The following is a 20,014-nucleotide window of genomic DNA, read 5'->3' on the forward strand; positions in this document are numbered from 1 at the left end:
GATCCAAGAGGTTAGAACTACTTTAAAAATAACTTTTGAGATGTTTTCCTTTTTTCACTGTATCGATTTTCTATGTCTAGAACAACAAAAACAACACATAAAACTGTTTATAATTGGTTGTAGTGACTCAGATAACAGGATAGGAGTATATTCAAAGAAGAGGGAAGCAAAGAAATTTGAAATCTGCTGTGTGAAAGCATTTATTCTTTCTCTAGTCAGTTTTCATTTATCCCTAATTAAATTCTGTTTTGATGAATGTACATTAAATTTACCAGCTTTATTCGCTGGGATTCATGAGGTAATGTTGACTTTAGCAATGTCACTAATGTGAGGCTGAAAGTAATATGTTGCAGCTAAATTGAGATAAAAGTGTGGCAACTTATTCCACTTATTTAGTGGAAGAGATGTTTTCCTTATATGTCAATACTACACGTATTTTGTGGGACATGACTGTATTTCCTTTTATTCCTTTTGGCTCTTTTTCAAAAACTTGGTGATGAGAGGAAAAATACAAATCAAACATAAATATATATATAAACACTATTAAACATGTAAAGTAAAATGTGAACATTTTACTCCATTGTAGAAGCTTAACCTAAAATTCCAGTTAACAATTGTCACTACTCCTGTTCAGTAACTCTGTTAATGATATAAATAGCAATTATTTAAGGTAATCGTAATTAGCATTACTAAGAAGAAATTTGTAAAAATTGGGATGTTCAAGTATCTGGAAAATCAAGCTACAGAAACAGTTATAAAACAGCCAAAATTACAGCAAACCAGCGCGTAAGTTTAGACCTCAGAAGCTAACATGCAATTTCATAAATGATGAGGTGACCATTTTTATTTTGGGTACAATTTTTGCAACATTATATTTTGAAAATGTCCTCTCTGACGTTCCACGGGAATGTATTTAAGAACTACTTGGCGGGACATCCGTTTGTGGGCAAAGCCTTTATGTATCATCTCTTTACATGGAAGAGTATCAGTTTTGCTATGAATTTCTGTTTTAGTTTAGTTCCAGGAAAGAAAAATGGATCGAATTGCCTTTATTTAGATACACGAAAATACACCGAGGAATGTTCCTCCAGCTGCTCGTGACTCAGCCTCCCTGGGGGAGGAGGGGCTGCAGACAGAATCCTTTTCCTATGCCTCTTTCTTCAGCTTGGAAACTGTAATCTGCAAAGAATTCTGATTTGTAGATGAAAGAATCGCTTCCTGTTACAAATATCCATCCGACGTTTCCTTTTTAGAGCCTTACAGCTTGTCTTGTACAGTACCAAAAATTCAGTCCTAGATGGTAATGTCATTCCTTTCCTCTGTGGGAAATTAAGCCTCAGGCCTTCCATTTATAATCCAATCACAGAACTGTTACCGGCTGCTTTGTGCCTCATTTGTATTTCTTACTGTTTGATCTTGGAGTCTGCTTATTATAAAACACCTTCTTGAGCAGATTTTCTTTCTCCTACTTGTTCTTTGCATTTTTTATGTAATACTTTTTTTTTAAAGTTTTATATATCAACTTTTGTTTCACTGGTATCTGTAGCCTCAGTTGAAGCCAATTAATCACAGTAGTTACTGGTTTTCTTTCTATTTCTGCTTATTCTCCCTTACGTTCATTTTTGGGGTGGGTGGGGGAGACGAGGATCATTTTGCTCTGAATAAAATGGCCATTCCTAAGACTTATGTTTCTTTAAAAACAATCATTTGTTTTGAAAGAGTTAGAGAGGAGGCGAGAGACAAGCTCCCATTGACTGGTTTACTCCCCAAATGCCCCTAAAAGCCAGCTGTGGGGCAGCCTAGCCCAGGAGTTTTATTAAGGAAACCCTGTTGGTAGTAGGAACACAGACGTTTCGCAATCTGCCTTTCCCAGGAACAGTAGCAGGGTCCTAGACTGGAAGTGGAACAGCTGGGACACAAACTGGAGGCCATACAGACTGCTGGCATCCCAAGCGGCAGCACCTGCTCTGTCACCAAACTGGCCCCTCCTAAAATTCGTGTTTCATTGTCCTATGTGGAAGCAGACCTTTCTGACTCATCAGGGACTGTGCCTGTGTCGATCCCCTATGGTATAGCTGATGGCATTATCAGCAACGAGGCTGTATTGATATGCCAAACCATGAGAATGAATTAACAAATCACGCAGAAATGAGTAAAAGCAAGCCTGTTCATTCAGATTCTTCTGTTTTCACTATTTAAACTCCTCAAAGAGAGTTTTGATGTTTTATCTCAATGTTTGAATTCATGTCACTGATGTATTTTTTAATTTCCTTTTCTTTTGGTTAAAATAATTCAAATAATAGTATCATATCTAGATCCAATACTAATTCAAGGCTAGTGCTTCATGATCTGGGATAACAGATGGAAACTTGTGACAGAAGTGTCAATTCTACTTCTTTCGTGGAGTTCTGTGATGCCAGATTTCATCCAGTTGTCCAAAGACAGAGGCACATTCCCCGGTGTTTCTAAAATGCTTCCTTCTGGACGCAGACATTTGCCATGTATTAACTGAGCAAAAACTAAAGCATGCAAGGAAGAAAGAGTTCTGGTTTGCTGAGTACTCTGTTAGTGGTCAACACGGCCCGACTCTCCACGGGAAAGAGGAACACGTGCGTCACATGATGCTCAAATACACGTGACATTGTCCTAAAAATTAAGATGACTTGACAATATCTTTTTTCTGTTTTCAGAAAAGGTATTAGTTTTTGCACCAAAATAACTCATGAAGTCCTCAAATTAATGCAATGTGAAGTCATTTTTAATAAAGATCCAGTTGAAACCTGTTATGAGTTACCAGGTACAAATTAGTGCCCTTTGCTTTTTGTCACAAATCCTGAAAAGAATAGATTGTTTGTAGCTGTATATATTTTGGGTATAATTACATAAGTGTTCCTTTTCAAGATGACGAACAATGAGCACCTATGATGTTGCCACCCCAGGTGATAAAGTGGAAGGTGAAGTTTTCTTTGAGCTAAAATTTTGCCACATGAAGCACCGATGTGATTATGCAGTTGCTATGGTATCTTGAACAAATGCTTTGTATCCTGGTATAAATGAAGAACCACCATCATTGTAAAATATCCAATGCTTTTCTCCCATTGGGCATGACCCTTGTTCAATGCTTCCCTATGTCAGTAATCATACAATTGTTCAGTTTACTGTAATTTAAAGCAACATCAATAAATTTTCGATGTTGATGCCCTTTTTGTCAAATGAATTGTTTGAAATGTTAAGGAAGGGAATTTTCTTTATTATGTATTTATCTGTTTAGGAGACAGAGAAATAGACACTGAGATCTCTCAAAGTTCACTCATGAAATATTCCGTGGAGTCAGGGCTGGGCCAGATGAAAGCCAAGGGGAGCCTGGAATTCAGTCTGTCTAAGCAGAACCCCACTCACTAGAGTCACCACCCGTCCCTCCCAGAGTGCACGTTAGCAGCAACCTGGAATGCGGCCTAGAGCTGGATGGATATCCAACCCCTTGACGTAGGATGTGGCCATCCCAAATGGTGTTGGCACTGTTAGGCCAAACACCTGCGTCTAAAATTAATCCTTAAGAAAGATTTTTGTAAATTGCTGTCTAGGTATAGTCAAATTTTAGAATTTAAGGTCATGCCATTATCTAAAATACACTCCAATATAATTTTACCTGTTTTCTTCTACCTGCAAAGAAACCCCAAACGCGTGAATAGTCATTCCGCATTCTGTGTTTATCTTGGGTTTTGGTAAATGTTAGTAAACTTTCTGTGTCTATGGATTTACTGATTGTGAACATTTTGTGTAATTGGCATCATAGACTGTGTGGCCTTTTGTGACTGACTTCTGTCATGTGGAAAAATGCTTTCCAGTTCATCCATGTGATAGGATGTGGAAGCACTTTATTCTTTCATAGGTGAATGACATCTTACTATGTGGTTATATCACATTTTGATTTTTTCATTCATCGGTTGATGAGTATTTGGTTTATCTTCATGTTTTGGCTGTTACAAATGCTGTTATCAAGTTTCATATAGATGTTTATATTTGCCTTGGATCAGGCAGATTACAGGAAAACTCCATGTTGAGTTTTTAAACTACCTGTCAAGTCACTGCTCAATTTCACAGTTTTAGAAGCGAAGTTTAACAATTCCATTTTCCCCACATTCCTACCAACACTTGTTGAAATTTTTAAAATATATATGTGAAATATTTTTTGCTGTGATTTTGCTTTGAATTTCTCTGATGAAAAATAATAGTAAGTATATTTACATTTGGTAGTTGGCCTTTCATATAATTTGTTGGAAATTATCTATTTAGGTGCTTTAGCCATCCTTCAATTGTGTTGTCTTTTTTATGGCATTGTGGGTGTGTGTATGCCTCTGTTTAAAATGAACTTACTCTAGATATGAGTCACATTTCAGATACATTATTGGGAAATATTTTGTCTCTAATTTTATAGATAGAAATATATACACACACATATATATTTCATGTATTTCAAAATGCAGATTTGTAAACATGGTGGTAATTGCCACACTGCCCTCCCTCCACCCTCATCCTTCCTTCCTTGTTATTTTCTAGTTTTTACAACAGCATACTTTCATTTTAATTCACAATTACAGGCTCTGTTTTTCATTTCTGTGTGGCAGCCCTTTTAATGGGTAAGGTGAAACTTCATCAGGGCTCTATTTGCGGTTCCCTGGTGGCTGGTGAACCTCAGCATTGTTTCGTATGTCAATTGGCTATTTGCATGCATCCTTGAAAAAATGCCTGTTGTTGCCCTTTGTTCATTTCTAAACTGGATGGTTTTGTTGTTGTTGGGTTTCTTGAGCTCTATACCAGTGCATACTTTGCAAACATTTTCTCCTATTCTCTCGTCTGCCTCTTCACTTTGGCAAGGATTTCCTTTGCCAAACAGAAGTCATTTAGCTTGATATAATCACACTTCTTTTTGTGCTAATTGCCTATGTTTCCCGGGTCTTTTACAGAAGTCTGTGCCAACATCTGTGTCTTAGAGTGTCCCCAGTATTCTCCTATAGTAATTTGCTGGTATTGGCTTGTAGATTTTGGTCCTTGATAATTTATATTTGACTTCTGTGTAGTGTGTAAGGTAGGATGTTTCATACTTCTGAACACACATATCTGATTTCCTCAGCACCATTTGTTGAAGAGACTGCCCTGTCTCCTTGGATTTATTTTGATTTGCTTCTCAAAATTTAGTTGCTTATAGATGTCTGCATTCATTTCTGGAATTTCTACTCTGCTTCATTCATCTTCATGTTTAATTTTATGTCAGTATCAAGCTTTTTTTTATTACTGTTGTGCTGTAGCATGTCTGAAGGTTAGTATTGTGATGTGTCCAGCTTTAAATGAAAGATTGCCGTAACTATTCAAGGCTTCTTGTGTTTCCATATCAATTTTGTCATTATTTTGGGATCTAGGAAGAATATTGTAAATATTTTGATTGGGATCACATTGAATATGTAAGATATTAATTCTACCTGTCCATGAACATGGAAGGTGATCCACATTTTGATCTTCAATTTATTTCTTTGATGTTTTCTCATTTTCGTCATAGAGATTCCTTAGATTCTTGGATAACTTTATTCAAAGATATTTGAAGGTTTTTATTGATTTGTTTATAGAATTTCTCAACCATGAAATTATTTGGGAATAGAAACATTATTGATTTTTGTGAGTTGATTATATATCCTGCAATTTTACCGAACTCAACAAATTTGAGGAGTATTTTAGTAGAATCTTTTGGTTCCCTCATATAGAGAATCATGTCATCTGCCAGCAGGGGCTTTTCCATTTTTTCATTCTGTGAATTATTCTTGCACTTTCTTAAAGTACCCTTTGATGCTTAAAACTTCAAAAAACTCAACCATTTTCATTAAGTTTTTAAAATTTATTTTGCCACTGTGTTCTTGCTATTGTGAGCCCAATCTAATGCTCTGAAATTTACTTCCATGTTTTCTTCTAAAAAAGTGTTCCAGCTTAGCATTTCCTTTTGAGTCTTCTTTCTATATGGATGATATGAAATTTGGGTAAAGGTTTATTCTTTGTGAATATTAATTGCTCAAAAGCTATTTCTTCAAAATATTATTTCCTCATTTTAATGTCTTCACACTCACATAAAAGATTGAAGTAGCTACTGATGTAAAAATTCTGATCTGTGGTCATGATTCAACTCTGTTGATCTGCGTGTGTATTCTAAGGCCAAGAAAACACTGCCTCGAAGCAGCTAGTCACAATAGAAAGATATCTACAGCTAGGAGTTTCCAGTTTTCTTCCTCCTTGATAATTTTCATATTTTAGTTTTTCGGAGGGTTGATTGTTGGGCCCTCGTCATAGATTTATTACATATGCCTTTAAATAAAGAAGTACAGTGGCGCACTAGCCCCCCCAGTTGGAAAGCTGGCCTTTCATCTTTCAAGATGATAGTAAAGACTTTGGAAAACAATTCGTTGCAAACATCCTTCTAATCACTGCAGTGACTCAGTTAGGGAAAACCATCTTCAGGTTTCCGAAAATATAATGTCCTAATAACGGGAATCTCTCAAATATAAACTTGTCATTCCCTATTGAAATTCTCCATAATATTATCTCAACTGTAACCACACTTTGTATCTTTTGTTGTAAAGAATTTAATTCAAAGATTTATTCTGCCATTTAATCATTTTGTTTTCATCAATCTTACATTTGTAGCAGCAGAATTATTTTTACAACTCATCAGAAAAGTGATGGTTTATAGACATCAAAATCCAATAACTTATTTCAGTAATGAATAAATCAATGATAGCTTGCTTAATATTTCTTAACATTTTGCCAACCACCTGTTATAAAATGATGCTACCTATTTTAAATAGAAAATACTTGGAAAATGTAGCAGCCAATTTCATGAAATGGTGCAAAGAAATTGTATAAATAATCCAAAATATCTTACCCAGCAGATGCCACACAATCCTTGCTGATAGCTGGCTTGGGTAGATAAGTCGGCAGACATCTGGGGGAGAGATGTCTTGATTCAAAATATGTTCTTTCTGTCCAAACAAGCCAGAAGGATATATGTCTCTCTATATATATACATATATAGACACTTATGACCCAGGACCTGTTTATGGCCTGAGAAAGCAGCAGAGGATGGCTCAATCCCTTGAGACCCTGCAACCACATGGGAGACCCGTAAGAAGCTCCTGTCTCCTGGCTTCGGATTGGCTCAGCTCTGGCCATTGTGACTGGGCAGTGAATCAGTACATGGAAGATCTCTTCCTCTCTTTCTTTGTCCTTTCAAATAAAAATAAAATAAAACTTTTTTTTTTGGAAGAAAGAGGGAGGTGGGGGAGTAGAAGGAAAAATCACAGAATTATGAGCTACACTGAATCTGTTAAAAACTAAAATAAATAAAGAAATTAGCCTTAGCTAGTAAACTACAATTTTAAAAGTTTTATTTGCTTATGTATTGCATACAGTTAGGAGAGAGATGAGAGTGATTGGGGCCTTCCATTAGCTGTTTCACTTCCCAGTGGCTGCCACAGCTAGGGCTGAGACAGGCTAAACCCAGGATCTAGGAGCCTATTCAGGGTCTTCCTTGTGGGCTCAAGGGATCAGGCCCTTTACCATCTCTGATGCTTTCCCAAGGTGTTGGAACTGAGCCAATCCGGTCAGGAGCCAGGAGCCTCTTCCAGGTCTCCCACACAGGTTTAGGGTCCCAAGGCTGCTTTCCCAGGTCATAAGCAGAGAGCTAGATGGGAAACGGGGCCACCAGAATTAGAACCAGCACCCATATGAGATCCTGGTGCATTCAAGGAGAGGACTTTAGCAGACAGGCTACCGTGCCAAGCCTTTGTTTTGTTTTGTTATTTTATTATTCCGTGTTACAATATTTCTAAGATGCATTTCTATGTTAAAATTACTATCAACAGACTCTGCAGTGTTTGAGTCTATAATAGGGGCACTTGAGAGTGTCTTCTCCAGAAGAGGACTCTGGACTGTAGGAAGGACAGGAGCAGGCATCGCTGCTGTGCTCGGCAGACACGGAGCTGGATGTGTGTTAGTACAGAAGTCCAGCTGCAGTGCTGCAGGGCGTCTTCCCTTCCCTGCCCTCAGCAAGCGCTCAGCTCTCATCAGTTACTTCCCAGCTGGCTTATGGCTCCTGCTTCTGAGCTCGCCATCAGGTTCCCCAGCATTTGACTTTTCATAATTTTCTCTCTCTCTCTCATACACACACACACACAAACACACACATACACACTTTAATCGACTTACAAATGTATTTGAAGCAAATATGGGAGAAAAAAGCGGGAGAGAAAGACAAAGAAAAAATCTTTTTGCAGGTTGTCTCCCCAAATGTCCACAACAGCAGAGTATGAAAGAGGCAGAAACCAGGAACTCAGGTCTCCAAGTGGGTGACAGGGACCTACCAACTCAAACTATCACTGCCCCCCTCCCAGGAACCTAGAATCCATAGCAATCTAACAACTCAAACGCAAACAGACCGATACGGGATGTGTGGTTCCAACGGACATCTGAACTCTTAAAGTTAACAGTTGCCTGCAGTTTCTGATTCTTTATCTGTACCCTTGACGGTTACCCTGAGAACAAATGTAGGACATACTTTTGGGAGACATGCCGCCTTCTAAAACTAAATGAGAGGTCCCTACAGCTTTTCTTGATTTCCACAGGAGTCTGCCACTTGGTCCTCCTGCCCCACTAGTAAAGCCCTGTATACATTCTCTCATTAACGGCTACAGCCCTTGCATCAGGCTTCTGACGGCGTCTCAGTTCCTGCCCACATGCCAGTCGCTGCCTGCCTGAAGCTTCGCCATCCACATCTCATTATGTCTTTCTGTAAGATGGTGCTCTAAATATCGTGATTTTGGATTTTACATTCCCCAGTGAATCATTCCTATACTATTCATAAGCAAACATCCCTAACACAGTGGAAAAATGACAAGCGATTAGGAATTTTTTCTTTACTGAGTTCAAATATAATAAACAAATTTAATTAGCTTAAGCATGATGCTATATTCAAACTCTATTTTCATCGAATGAGACTGAACATTGCTTAAGTTCTAATATCTACATATGACTACAATTTCCAAATGAAGCTTCTCTTTCCAAAAGTGGAGATTCAGGGTCCTTGGCAGTGGTTAAGAGAGAATGGGGGATCTTCTCATCTCCTACCACGGTGCCTGTTTTCAAAGCCCAGTCTTATTTCTGATTCCAGCTGCCTGCTAATATGCACCCTGGAAAGCAGCAGACTGTGCCCAATATTATGTTGGTTCCTGCCATGCGCATGGATGTACCGAAGCCAATTACAGTATCTTGGCAGTGATCCTGCCCCAGCCATTGCAGTCATTTGGAGAATGAAATGGTCAGAAAGGAGGTTCTCTGATCTCTCCCTCCATTCCCTACCTCCCACAAATCTGTCCACTCGCCTTTCTGCCTGAATCTGCTCCTGCTTTGTCAAACAAATAATTTTTAAGAGAAAAATGTGCATATTCACCATGCCTAACATATCTGTACCGGTGTCCTTCAAGCAGCAACTGAACTAAATAAAGCACTGAGCCTTTGCATAACCTCAAATTCATCTTTTTTTCCCCTTGGTGAAACAGTGAAGAGCTACTCCAGGCTATTGACAGTTATACAGGACATTGTTATTAACTGTAGTCACCATCCTGTTAAGGGAATCTCTCAAAGCTAATGGCAGCATATTCCATTCCGTTTTCAGCTTGGTGATTCCCTGAATCAGATCCATAAACTCCAGAAATCTCTGGATGAACAGAAAGAAACAAATGGAAACCTGGAGGTTGAAATCAAGCACTTACAAAACCGGTGAGCACTATTTAATATGACATGTTGAATTCAAAGTTAGCAACCCATTTTAGAAAAGCCTGCTGTCCTTTTTTTATTTCATATACTCTTTGTTTTTTAAATTTTTTCTTTCTTTTTGACAATCTTTACATAGTTGATTAGGGCACAAAGGATCAAGGGCTACAGGAAAGTGGATAAGACTATTGTTTCCACATGATTGCCTTTTTTTCCCTGTATCTGTGGTAAACGGGAGGTAAAGGGAGAAGCCCCACCCAGCCTCCCACCCATCCCAGGTCCCAGATGTGGGGCATCCTCCGAGGTCCTTTTCAGGTGGTTTTGATAATTCAACAGTTCTGAATTGATGCCAGTCTCGCCCTTCCAAGCACGATGAAATCATTGCAGAATCCACTGGCTGACACAACCCGCCTTAGAGTCTCCATTTGCCCAGATTTTCATTGTCAACCCATGGTTGGAGTAGTTGATTGATTTCACAGCCTTATTAAAGTATTATTTCTCCTAAAGGATGTTTCATGATATACTAAAGACAATTTAAATAGCATTTAAGAGCAATTTCATGTTTTCAGGGTACACAATTTTTGAAAAGCAAAAGCAGCTATCAGAACACATTTCATAAAGAAAAAAAAAAACCTGAAAGCACTTTTACCTGTAATGAAAAAAAAAAAAGCTGGAAAGCCATGGCTTAGTTTGTTTCTGTAATTGACCTTTTAATGTGTGCTTTTCATCTATGTGATGGTGGTATCTCATGTTATGTAAGACAGAAGTAGCAAAGTACTTCTTGTACTTTTGGATATAATTCTTGCGTTAGTCTTCGTGGCAACACAGAGAAGTCATACAGAATGTTTATATTAATTAGGAAACTGAAGGGGCGAGCTGAAATATCTACTCCAATTAACACAGATTTTCTCAGAAAACAAGTCACTGTGACTGAAGCTGAGGAAATTACAAGCATCTCTAAGAAACAAAAGGGAGATTTGTGTGATACAATCACAGAAAAGCTCATTGCCAGTGGAAAGTGATATCGGGGCATCGATCGGGCTCAAATACAGCTGCAATTTCCTTTAGTGGCAGGAGCAATGCAAAGTTTGACTACTTCTTTCAAGACTTTGAATACACACACGTACATACATGTATGTGCACACATATGTATCTCACTTCTTAAACTTTATGTTTTATGAACAAGAGACGGGACACACAGAGGGACAGACCCATGGGGACAGAAAGAAAGAATTCTTTCACCTGCTATTCACTTCCCAAATGCCACAAAACCAGGTCTGGATGAGGCCAAAGCCAGGAGCCACACCTCCAGCCATGCCTTTAATGTGGACAGCAGGGACTGCAGCGCTCGGATTTCTTGTATTTTCCAATTATGCCATGCTAATCTCGCAAATTCTCAAATATTCAATTACTTAAGAATGGCAGTTTATGTGGATGGGGTAAGATGGGGTTGTTCAATGAACATTCATTTTATGTTAGTAATGACTTAAAAAAGGTATGTACTTCAGTGACGTTTCTCTAGAATATTGGGAGGTAAAACATTGTTATATGTTGCTAAGCAACAACTATGTGAATGTGTAATGGCTGAAAACAACAATAATTTTTGATAACCATGGTTCTGTTGAGTTGGTTATGTTTAAATGCATGGTTCTTCTGTCTAATATAATATTAGCTGGAACCATTCTTCAGGCTCAATTCAGTGGGTAGAATGTCTGCATGCTGGGTTTTCCCCTTCATGTAATTAGTTTCTCATCATTCATCAAGAAAGCCTATACTATTTACATTGCAACTGATTTCCCAAGGATGGCAATTATTTTTAGCTTTACCCTCTGGACTCCTGCTTGCCTCTTTCGTCAGCATCCCCTTGGAACAAGTGACTGTGTCTGCTAATTAGTTCTCTTCTCAAACATCTGTTCTATAGAATTTTGGAGAACCAGAGGGTGATTCTTTCTCTAATCAAATGAATAGATATGCATATACAAATGTCTGGGTGGATGTATAGATATCAAAGTAGACAAAGAAGAAAGTCTTTAAAAATACCTTTCTGTGTTACACTAATCGGTTTCTCAATATGCACACTTTCAAGTACAACTATGATAACGGTTTGTATTGATCAACCTGAAGAAACCGATACTGTAATAAGTGTAAAGAGCATTCTATTACAAATCTCTATCACTTTCCAATATCTCGACAAAGTAATTTGCCCTTGCTTATTCTTATGTTGCAGTACTGTCTACATTCTTACATAGCCTTACAAGAGTGAACATGTTTTTAAGGTGGCACTTGGCAGCTGATTGTGAATCAGACTGCAGTGCAGACGCTTTGTCGACTAGTGTAGCTCTTACATGTGTGGTGCATGCAGTTTTTTCCAAAGAACAGTGGCCTGGCCTGACCCTGGATTATTCCCAGGAATAAAGGTATGACTGTGACTGGTGTGGGAAATGGGACCATCCTTCATGCTGTGGTGAACATGTGTCTTCACTTCCTGTGGCTGAGCCCCAGGTACTCCTCTTTACATGGAATGGAAGGCATGGGGAGGTCTTTTCTGATTTTAATACATGTTGGTGCTGCTATAGTGAGCTGGTTCTAAAGAACACATTTTTCTTCTCATTACGTATCGTGAAGTTAATATTGTTTTCTCAAGTCACCTCCAAAAGACTGGCTTCTATCCATTCAGATAAAGGATGCAACTTACATTTATTTATGGACGTAACTAATGTGGAGAAATCTGAATATTTCCTTAGGATGACTCTGCTAGTTACAAGCAAGCAATTCCCAGAGCTGTGTTAATCATCTTACTATCCACCATGCTCAACAGAAACCAAAAGTAGTAAACTCTGTAAGAACAATATGATTATTATGAACAATAAAGATATAAGAAATTGGATTTCTTTTTCCAATGTAATCATATTCTTACTTGGACCTGGAAAGCCCTGTTCACAAGAAGAACAGATCTCATACCTGAATGTGCTCTGTTGGGAAAGTAACGCCGAGCCTTAGCCATCACCGTTAGCATTGAGACATCCATGGAAGGCCACAAGGAACGCTTAGAAGAGATTTGTCTTCAGTGAACTTTTCAATAGCCACACTGAAGCTTTGGATAAAGAAACAAACATCAGATCTATCATTCCAAATTATTCTATTACAAAAGAAGTAATGACAAAATTGGTTCTGCTTGAAGATACTTTGCTAAGAAAACAGAAATGAAATGCTTTGGATCATAAATCCTAATATGGAACAATTTAAGTATAAATGTAATATGATGAAGGGTTTCATTTCCCACTGTGTGACCACATTGTTCCACATGCTTTGTGAGATAAAAACTGGTATTTCCTCTTTACATTTGGCCCATGTTTGTTTCAGTGTCACGTGTTCCTGTGTGGATTGGGAAAGACACTGAAGTTTATTGACCTCCTGGAATTAAAGAAGAGGGTTTGGAAACTATTATTATGGGTGTTAAAAATATAGCAAATCATCGAATCTCAGTCTATTCTCTCTCCTGCGAACTGGAGATAACATGATAGTCATAAGATTGCAGCCACAATTTTGTGTAGGCCAACTGTGCCATTTTGAAAAAAGATCACTGTGTCCCATGATTATTTTAATCAGTTGTATTTGTAGGCTAAGAATAACATTCACAATAATTAAAATATCTGTAAAATGATGTCTGAAACACTAAATACTAAATTTTATTTCTTCTTCCCATGATAATACCTTGGAATTGAGTTAAGCTTTGAAACGGGCCATGTGAGCCCGTGGACATTCTTGCCATTTCTTCAGAGGAGTAAAACTAAAAATTCAGCAGAGATAGGTACTTAGGGACACACTGCCACTTAGGAATCTGACATTCCATGTAAGTGTTTATGTTTAACTTCCAGATCTGCTTCCAGTTTCAACTTCCTTGAGTTCTCTGGGAATCAGCAGGTGGCCTCACAAGCAGTTAGGTCCCTGCTGACCACATGGAAGACCAGGGTTGAGCTTCAGGCTCTTGGGGCTTTGCTGGGTCATCAGGGTGGTTAGAGACAGAATCAATGAGTGGGAGTGTACATTTTCATCTCTACTCCCTCCTGAAGATGCAATAATATCAAAAGAAGTTTATCTATGAAATTAGATGCAGTCAAATACAAAATATTGAAAATTTGCATCAAATACAATGAAAGTAGAAGTTCACCAAAGAGAGCAGACATCAAAATGTAAAAGGAAGCTGTTAAGTGTTTTAAGAAAATGAGACTTTTTAGTCATCGGTGCTGGGAAAGCCTTTTAAAGCAAACGGAAGTCTCAGAAGCTGTGCATATGACACACTCAGCCTCATAAAAATGGGATGCACATTTCATTTTAATCAAAGGCTGTCTTGTAGAGGCAATGGTTCTCCCGGGGTGTGGTGCTTTCCTTGCCACTTCCCTCACGTCCTGGAGGGTGCATTTTTCCTGCTCCTCATTTCATGTTCATCTCGTAAGAGATGCTCAATTCAGATGTCACTCTTTGACTGTAGTCTCCGTAAGTTTTCGTCTTTCACATCGTAGTTTCTACTACATTTTTGTGAAATGCAGCTATGTAGTCACGTCCCTGTTGGTTATTTGCCAAACAGCCAGGCAGGGTTCATGTAGAATGCTTTATCTTGCACCCATTTTGTTTCCGTTGAACTTAATCATCCCTGATTGTTACTTGCATTGTTTTCTGGGTATCCATCTCTGTTCCATCTTTCTTCAGATTTCTTTTATTATTCAATAAATTAATGTCAAATGGCTGCTCAATTCTGATAAAGCAATTGGAAGTACTCTCACATTAGCTCATCTCAATCTCCTTGGATTTTCACTGCCAAAACTTCTAAATCACTCCTCTTTACCTTCGTGTTGAAGAGCTCGTTTGTTAAAGTATGCCAGCAGTGTTTGTTAACATACATGCAATGAATATTTCTCCATCTTAGCTCTTTCTTCTCCCCTGTCTCTATATGTCATATTGTCTCTATGAATTATGAATGCAGGATCATTTTTTACTTCTTTGAAGGGGAGTGAATATTTACTTTGATCTTACCCTCTTTGCCTTCTCAATTGCAATTTCTCCACGTGTTGGTTTCAGTGCTCAGCCTTCTCCAGTTCACCCGGGTTCATAGGTGCCCTTGGGTCAATGGACTTTCTCCAGGACTGTCATCCTTCATTTCTTTTGTAGCCAAGCCTTGTCCTCCAGGTAGACTCTTTCTACTTAACTAGTTGGAGACTTTTGCCTCTGTAAAGTTGGTTTTGATTTAAATCTTGAGCTCCCAACCTACCACAAAATTCATGAAGTATCTTGAGGGGAATGCTTGTCTTCAGTTCTCAAATTTGTCATTCCTGACTTTCGCCAAATCTTTCAGCAAAATGTACATGGATTTTATTTTGAGTCAAACTGAGAGTTCTACTTTATGAGAGTTTAAAAATGTTAACACTACACATAAGCAATTAATATCATCCTTTTTCTTTATTACTTTTGCTCTCTTAAAGACTGAGCCCACAGATTAAATGTACTAATGTTGTCTCTGCATCGTGCGCTCTACAAGGATTATACTGCACGTGGGAGCTTTCCCTCTATCTTGGTTTAGAAGTACACAAGCTGATTTTTGTCTGTTAAGAGTCACTTAAGTAGTTTTAACAATAAGAAATTTCTTGGTTACAGCACTGTGATTGAAGTCAATAATTAAATTACATTTTAAATATTCCCCTGAATGGATTTATCTGATTATTTCCATTTGCTCTTTCTACACTTCCAAAACTTACATGAAAATTGTGGGCCAGAGATATAAACAAGTAGTGCCATCACATATCTTTCGTTTTTAACCCCTGTGCTTTTATATTTAAGCCAGAGATTAATCATTTCTGAGGTAAAAGAATAATCAGCATAAACCACAACTGCTGTATTCTTGAGTCCTTTAAACTATGTCATTTCTCAAGTGACTAAAGCTATTTATGCCTGTGTGACACGCAGCTCTGCACGAGTACTTTTCCACTCTTTTCTCCAAGCTAAGTAATGTCAAAACTTTATGTGCATTCTAAAAAGGATCACATTACCAATCTGTAATGATTAATTTATTTTGTGGGGATTAGACTTGGATTAGCATTTTTCTTTTCTTAAAGATGCTTTGGCCCTTTACACTTTAAAATGAAAGCATTAAAATATTTTTATTTGAACTCAGTTTGATTCTTATCTGTCTTAACAATCAGTCATTATGAATATAAAGAAAACAATTTATATGTATATATTTCATAGATACAGTTCTAAGAAGAGAACTATACTTCTCTCCCTCCCTCAGTCACTCCTTCCTCTTTCCTCCCTTCTTTTTCCTCTTTTGATTTCTATAATAATGTACTTTCAACTTACTTTATAATCACAGGCTTAAGGTAGCATGAACCATAGCAATCGACAAGTGAAAAAATAGACAGCTGTTTCACAAGAATATAGGCAAGGGCTAGGGACAATAATCACGTCACAACCTGTTGGCTTCATTCTTATATATTGTGGCATTTTGTATTCAAGTATCACATATCAGAAAGAACACACAATATTTCTCTTTTGGGGACTAGCTAATTTTATTAAGCGTGCTCATTTCCAGTTGTACTCATTCATGGCTCAGTCTGCCGGAGCCCTCCCATAATGCTTCCAAAAGTCAGGCACTGGTCAGGCCAAAACCAGGAGATGGGACTTCCTCGGAGTTTCCCACATGAGTACAGCAGCCCAAGTCCCTGAGAAGTCAACTGCCACACAGGGGCATCGCCACGCAGCTAAATCAGAAACAGGTAGGACTCGATGCTAAGTACTGATACATGACATGTGAGCATTCTGATGGTAGCTTCACCACAGCTACCTCTCCACAGTCAGTATTAGAGCTTCGTTGACATTTAGATCTGTCCATTTCTATTCTTGATCTTCATGTGGTTCCTTTTCCAGGAACGTGGTTTATGCATTTCAGTAGTTTTCTTCTAGGACCAGCAGGTCCAGTTGCTTGTACACATGGAAAACATGTTGGACTGAATGGAATTGCAGCTCCATCAGTTTGACACCAAAGAAGGTCATTTCTCTAAGTTTAATGTAAGAGATATCATCATGTCTTCAGTATTTGTCCCTTGACAGTATCACTTTGGCTACCAGAGTCAGAACAATGCATCCCAACATAAAAATGACATCAACTTTAACATGCTTGTGAACTGCATTTAATCTGTGGGCTCAAGTCTTTAAACTGATTCTTATGAAGCTCTCAATTGAGTATTATTTAAATACAACATTTCTGCTTAATCAAATGCCATTACTTTTTATCTTTTTCTGTTAATTGTTTTTGCCAGTTCAATTTTTCTTATGAATATGAGGTGAAGTTTATGTGGGTCTAATTACCTTCATTATTTTAAATTGTTTTTCAAGTTATAAAATTCATAAAACTTACAAGTAGAATAGGAAAATAGGAGTTGTTTAAATATGCAACTAAATGCATATTACCTTCATGACAACGATTTATAGAAACTAAGGATAAGAATATGATTGCTCCTGTAGACAGATAATACAGGAAGGGGATTCATAGTTGTGTTAGCTCTACTTGAAATGCTTTCTTGTGCTTTGCTGTTGAAATGCAGTTTAATATTGCACACTGTTACTAAGCCTTTCTTGTTAAAGCAGCACTGAGCACTGCACAGGTCACCCACTCCGGCAGCACTGCATGGAACGATGCTGTGATGTCCGCAGTGCGCAGCAGGTCCCTGGTCTGTATCAGCACAAGGCAGGGCTTGAAGCCCAGCTCGGCATCTGCTGGGACACAGGTTCTCTTCCCTGCAGTCTGTCCCTCAGCCTTCTGTCCTACTTGTCGTTTTCCTTTGTCTTTCATTGCGGACATGCGTGCTGCATTTTGGTTGACAGCTTCTTGGCTTCCAATTTCCACCTTTGTCTGCTTTCCTTTTCTGTCAATGTCATTTTCTCCTGCTCTGACAGAAGCTCTTGGCAGGGATCAAAAACCGTGCGAACTGTTCCAGGATGTATTGGCAGAACAAGTTGATAGAGCTTGTATGCTTTGTATTTGGCCTTAGCAGCGTTATACTTCATATCATGATTTCTCTATTGCCTTATAACAATCCAAGCTCAGTACTCTCTGGGTTGAACAGTCAACAATGTGTAAACACTATGAAAAGGTGTATTTTTCATTGATTTTTAAAAAGATTTTTTTTAGGATTTATCTATGTTTATTGCAAAGTCAGATATACAGAGAGGAGGAGAGACCAAGAAGAAGGTTCTCCATCTGATGATTCACTCCCCAGGTGACTGCAACAGTCAGAGCCGAACTGATCCAAAGCCAGGAGCCAAAAGCCTCCTCTGGGTCTCTCATGCAGATGCAGAATCCCAAGGCCGTCCTGAACTGCCCTCCCAGGCCATAAGCAGGGAGCTGGATGGGAAGCGGGGTCTCCGGGATCAGACCCAGCGCCCACATGGGATCTCAGTGCATTCAAAGCAAGTACTCCAGCTGTTAGGCTACCGTGCTGGGCCCTTTCATTGTTTTTTGTTGTACTATAGCACTATGGTTGCTATAAATCAATTAAATATTATTGGGATTTATCATTTTATTACTGGGAGGAAGTGAGGGAGAGAAAGAGAAATGGGGAGGGGAAGAGTGGGAAAGAAAGATGGAGAGTCTTTCAGCCACCAGTTTAATCCTAAAATGGTTGTAACTTGCAGGATTCCATCTTTCTACTGCTACTCTAAGTTAGCGTTCTCAAGTTCTGTCTCCACTTTCAGGACATACTCTACTTTAAATGGTTGCCTTTTGGAAGCTCAATTTATGTCAGTCTCCTGGTGAAAACTCTTTTATAGCTTATCATTAAATTTAAGTAGAATTTTGAAGTACTTGCATTCACCTACAAACTTCAGTATGATGTAAGCCTCCTAAATGGCTTTCGATGCCCTTGTCTGTTCCTACCACCATCCCTGATTTTGTTCAATATTTCCTGAAACTCGAAACCTTTGTCCACAGCAATAGTTTGGCACATTTTAAAATTGTGCACATTCTTCTTTCCCAACTTCTTTCTCTTGCTTCTGGTGACAGCTTAAATGCCACTTCTCGATTAGGGATTATCTTAGCACCTAGGTTGTTCACCTTGAACTTCCTGCTGCTTGCTCTTTTAATCCTTGTCATATATAAAATATGAGATTCTTTTTGTATATTGGTACAATCCTTTGCTTAGCCTTCTTGCTTTTGCCTTATTAAAGAAGAAAGAGAACGAGAGAGTTTGTCGATCTGCTGGTTTACTCCCCTCCCCAGAAAGGGCAGATCAGGCACAGAAACGGAGTTTAGAAGTCAATTTGGGTCTCTCCAGTGTCAGGGATCAAACTCCCTCCTGCCTCCTCAGGTTACACATCAGCAAGACCTTGGACAGGAAGTGGGAGAGCTGAGGCTTGAACTAGGCGTGGGTTGCAGGTGTCACAGTTAGCAACCTAACTCTTGTGCCGGACAACCACCTCTTGATTGTTTAACGTGCTGTTCTGCGCCCAGGGCACTTACTTCACATGTGCCGTATAATGTGCCGTCGCTCTGTTGTACATGATAAATGCTCGTTGTTAACTGAGTCAGCGACCAATGTGCTCTTGATATTTCATTTCAGAGAAAATCAGCATCTTCAATTTTAAGGGATTATTAAAATTTAATAGAGTTTTAGAGAATTAGAAATAGAAGAGATAATATTATTAGCTCACTGTAATAGAGCTTCTGATCACATCACTTGAACTTTTGGAAGCTGCTACACAGGAAGCATATTTAATTTGGTGCAATTACTATTTTTACATTGGTACCTTTCTCATTAAGTACTTAAAATAATAGCTAATTGTTTTATTCACAATATCAAAAACAGTTCTCTCAGCTTTACAAAAGAATTCTGAAAACAGTGCTATGTAATGTTTTTTCCCTTCTTGGTTTTCTGAAAGCTGTCAAATATAGGATTAAAATTTTTATTTATTTTAATAACAAGTAAGATTTGTTATTTTGTTAAATGCTGTAAGTACTCTAATCCTTTGAAGGTACTTTATCAGTGAGATACTTCTTTTGATTAACTAAGTTGTAAACATTTTCAAATATCAGGTATACATTTATAAAAAGATAAGGTAAAGATGAATCACGTGTATGAGAAGCGATTTTTCCAACACTGAGTTAGTGTGTTCTTTTGGTTCTGTGGTCCTTTTATGGATCATTTTTATC

General features: G+C 38.3%; 1 protein-coding gene across 1 annotated transcript in view; it reads left to right on the forward strand.

The window, feature by feature from the left end:
- The window catches only part of CCDC102B (coiled-coil domain containing 102B), a 166,204-nt gene that overhangs the window by 139,409 nt on the left and 6,781 nt on the right, over nt 1–20,014 (forward strand). The window contains exon 8 of the mRNA XM_040984767.1: nt 9,716–9,819. Within this exon, the coding sequence (XP_040840701.1) occupies nt 9,716–9,819 (104 nt within the window). The remainder of the gene's footprint in view (nt 1–9,715; nt 9,820–20,014) is intronic.

The sequence above is a fragment of the Ochotona curzoniae genome, unplaced genomic scaffold (genome assembly GCF_017591425.1).
Source record: "Ochotona curzoniae isolate NIBS_2020 unplaced genomic scaffold, NIBS_Ocur_1.0 contig_43, whole genome shotgun sequence".
NCBI lineage: Eukaryota > Metazoa > Chordata > Mammalia > Lagomorpha > Ochotonidae > Ochotona > Ochotona curzoniae.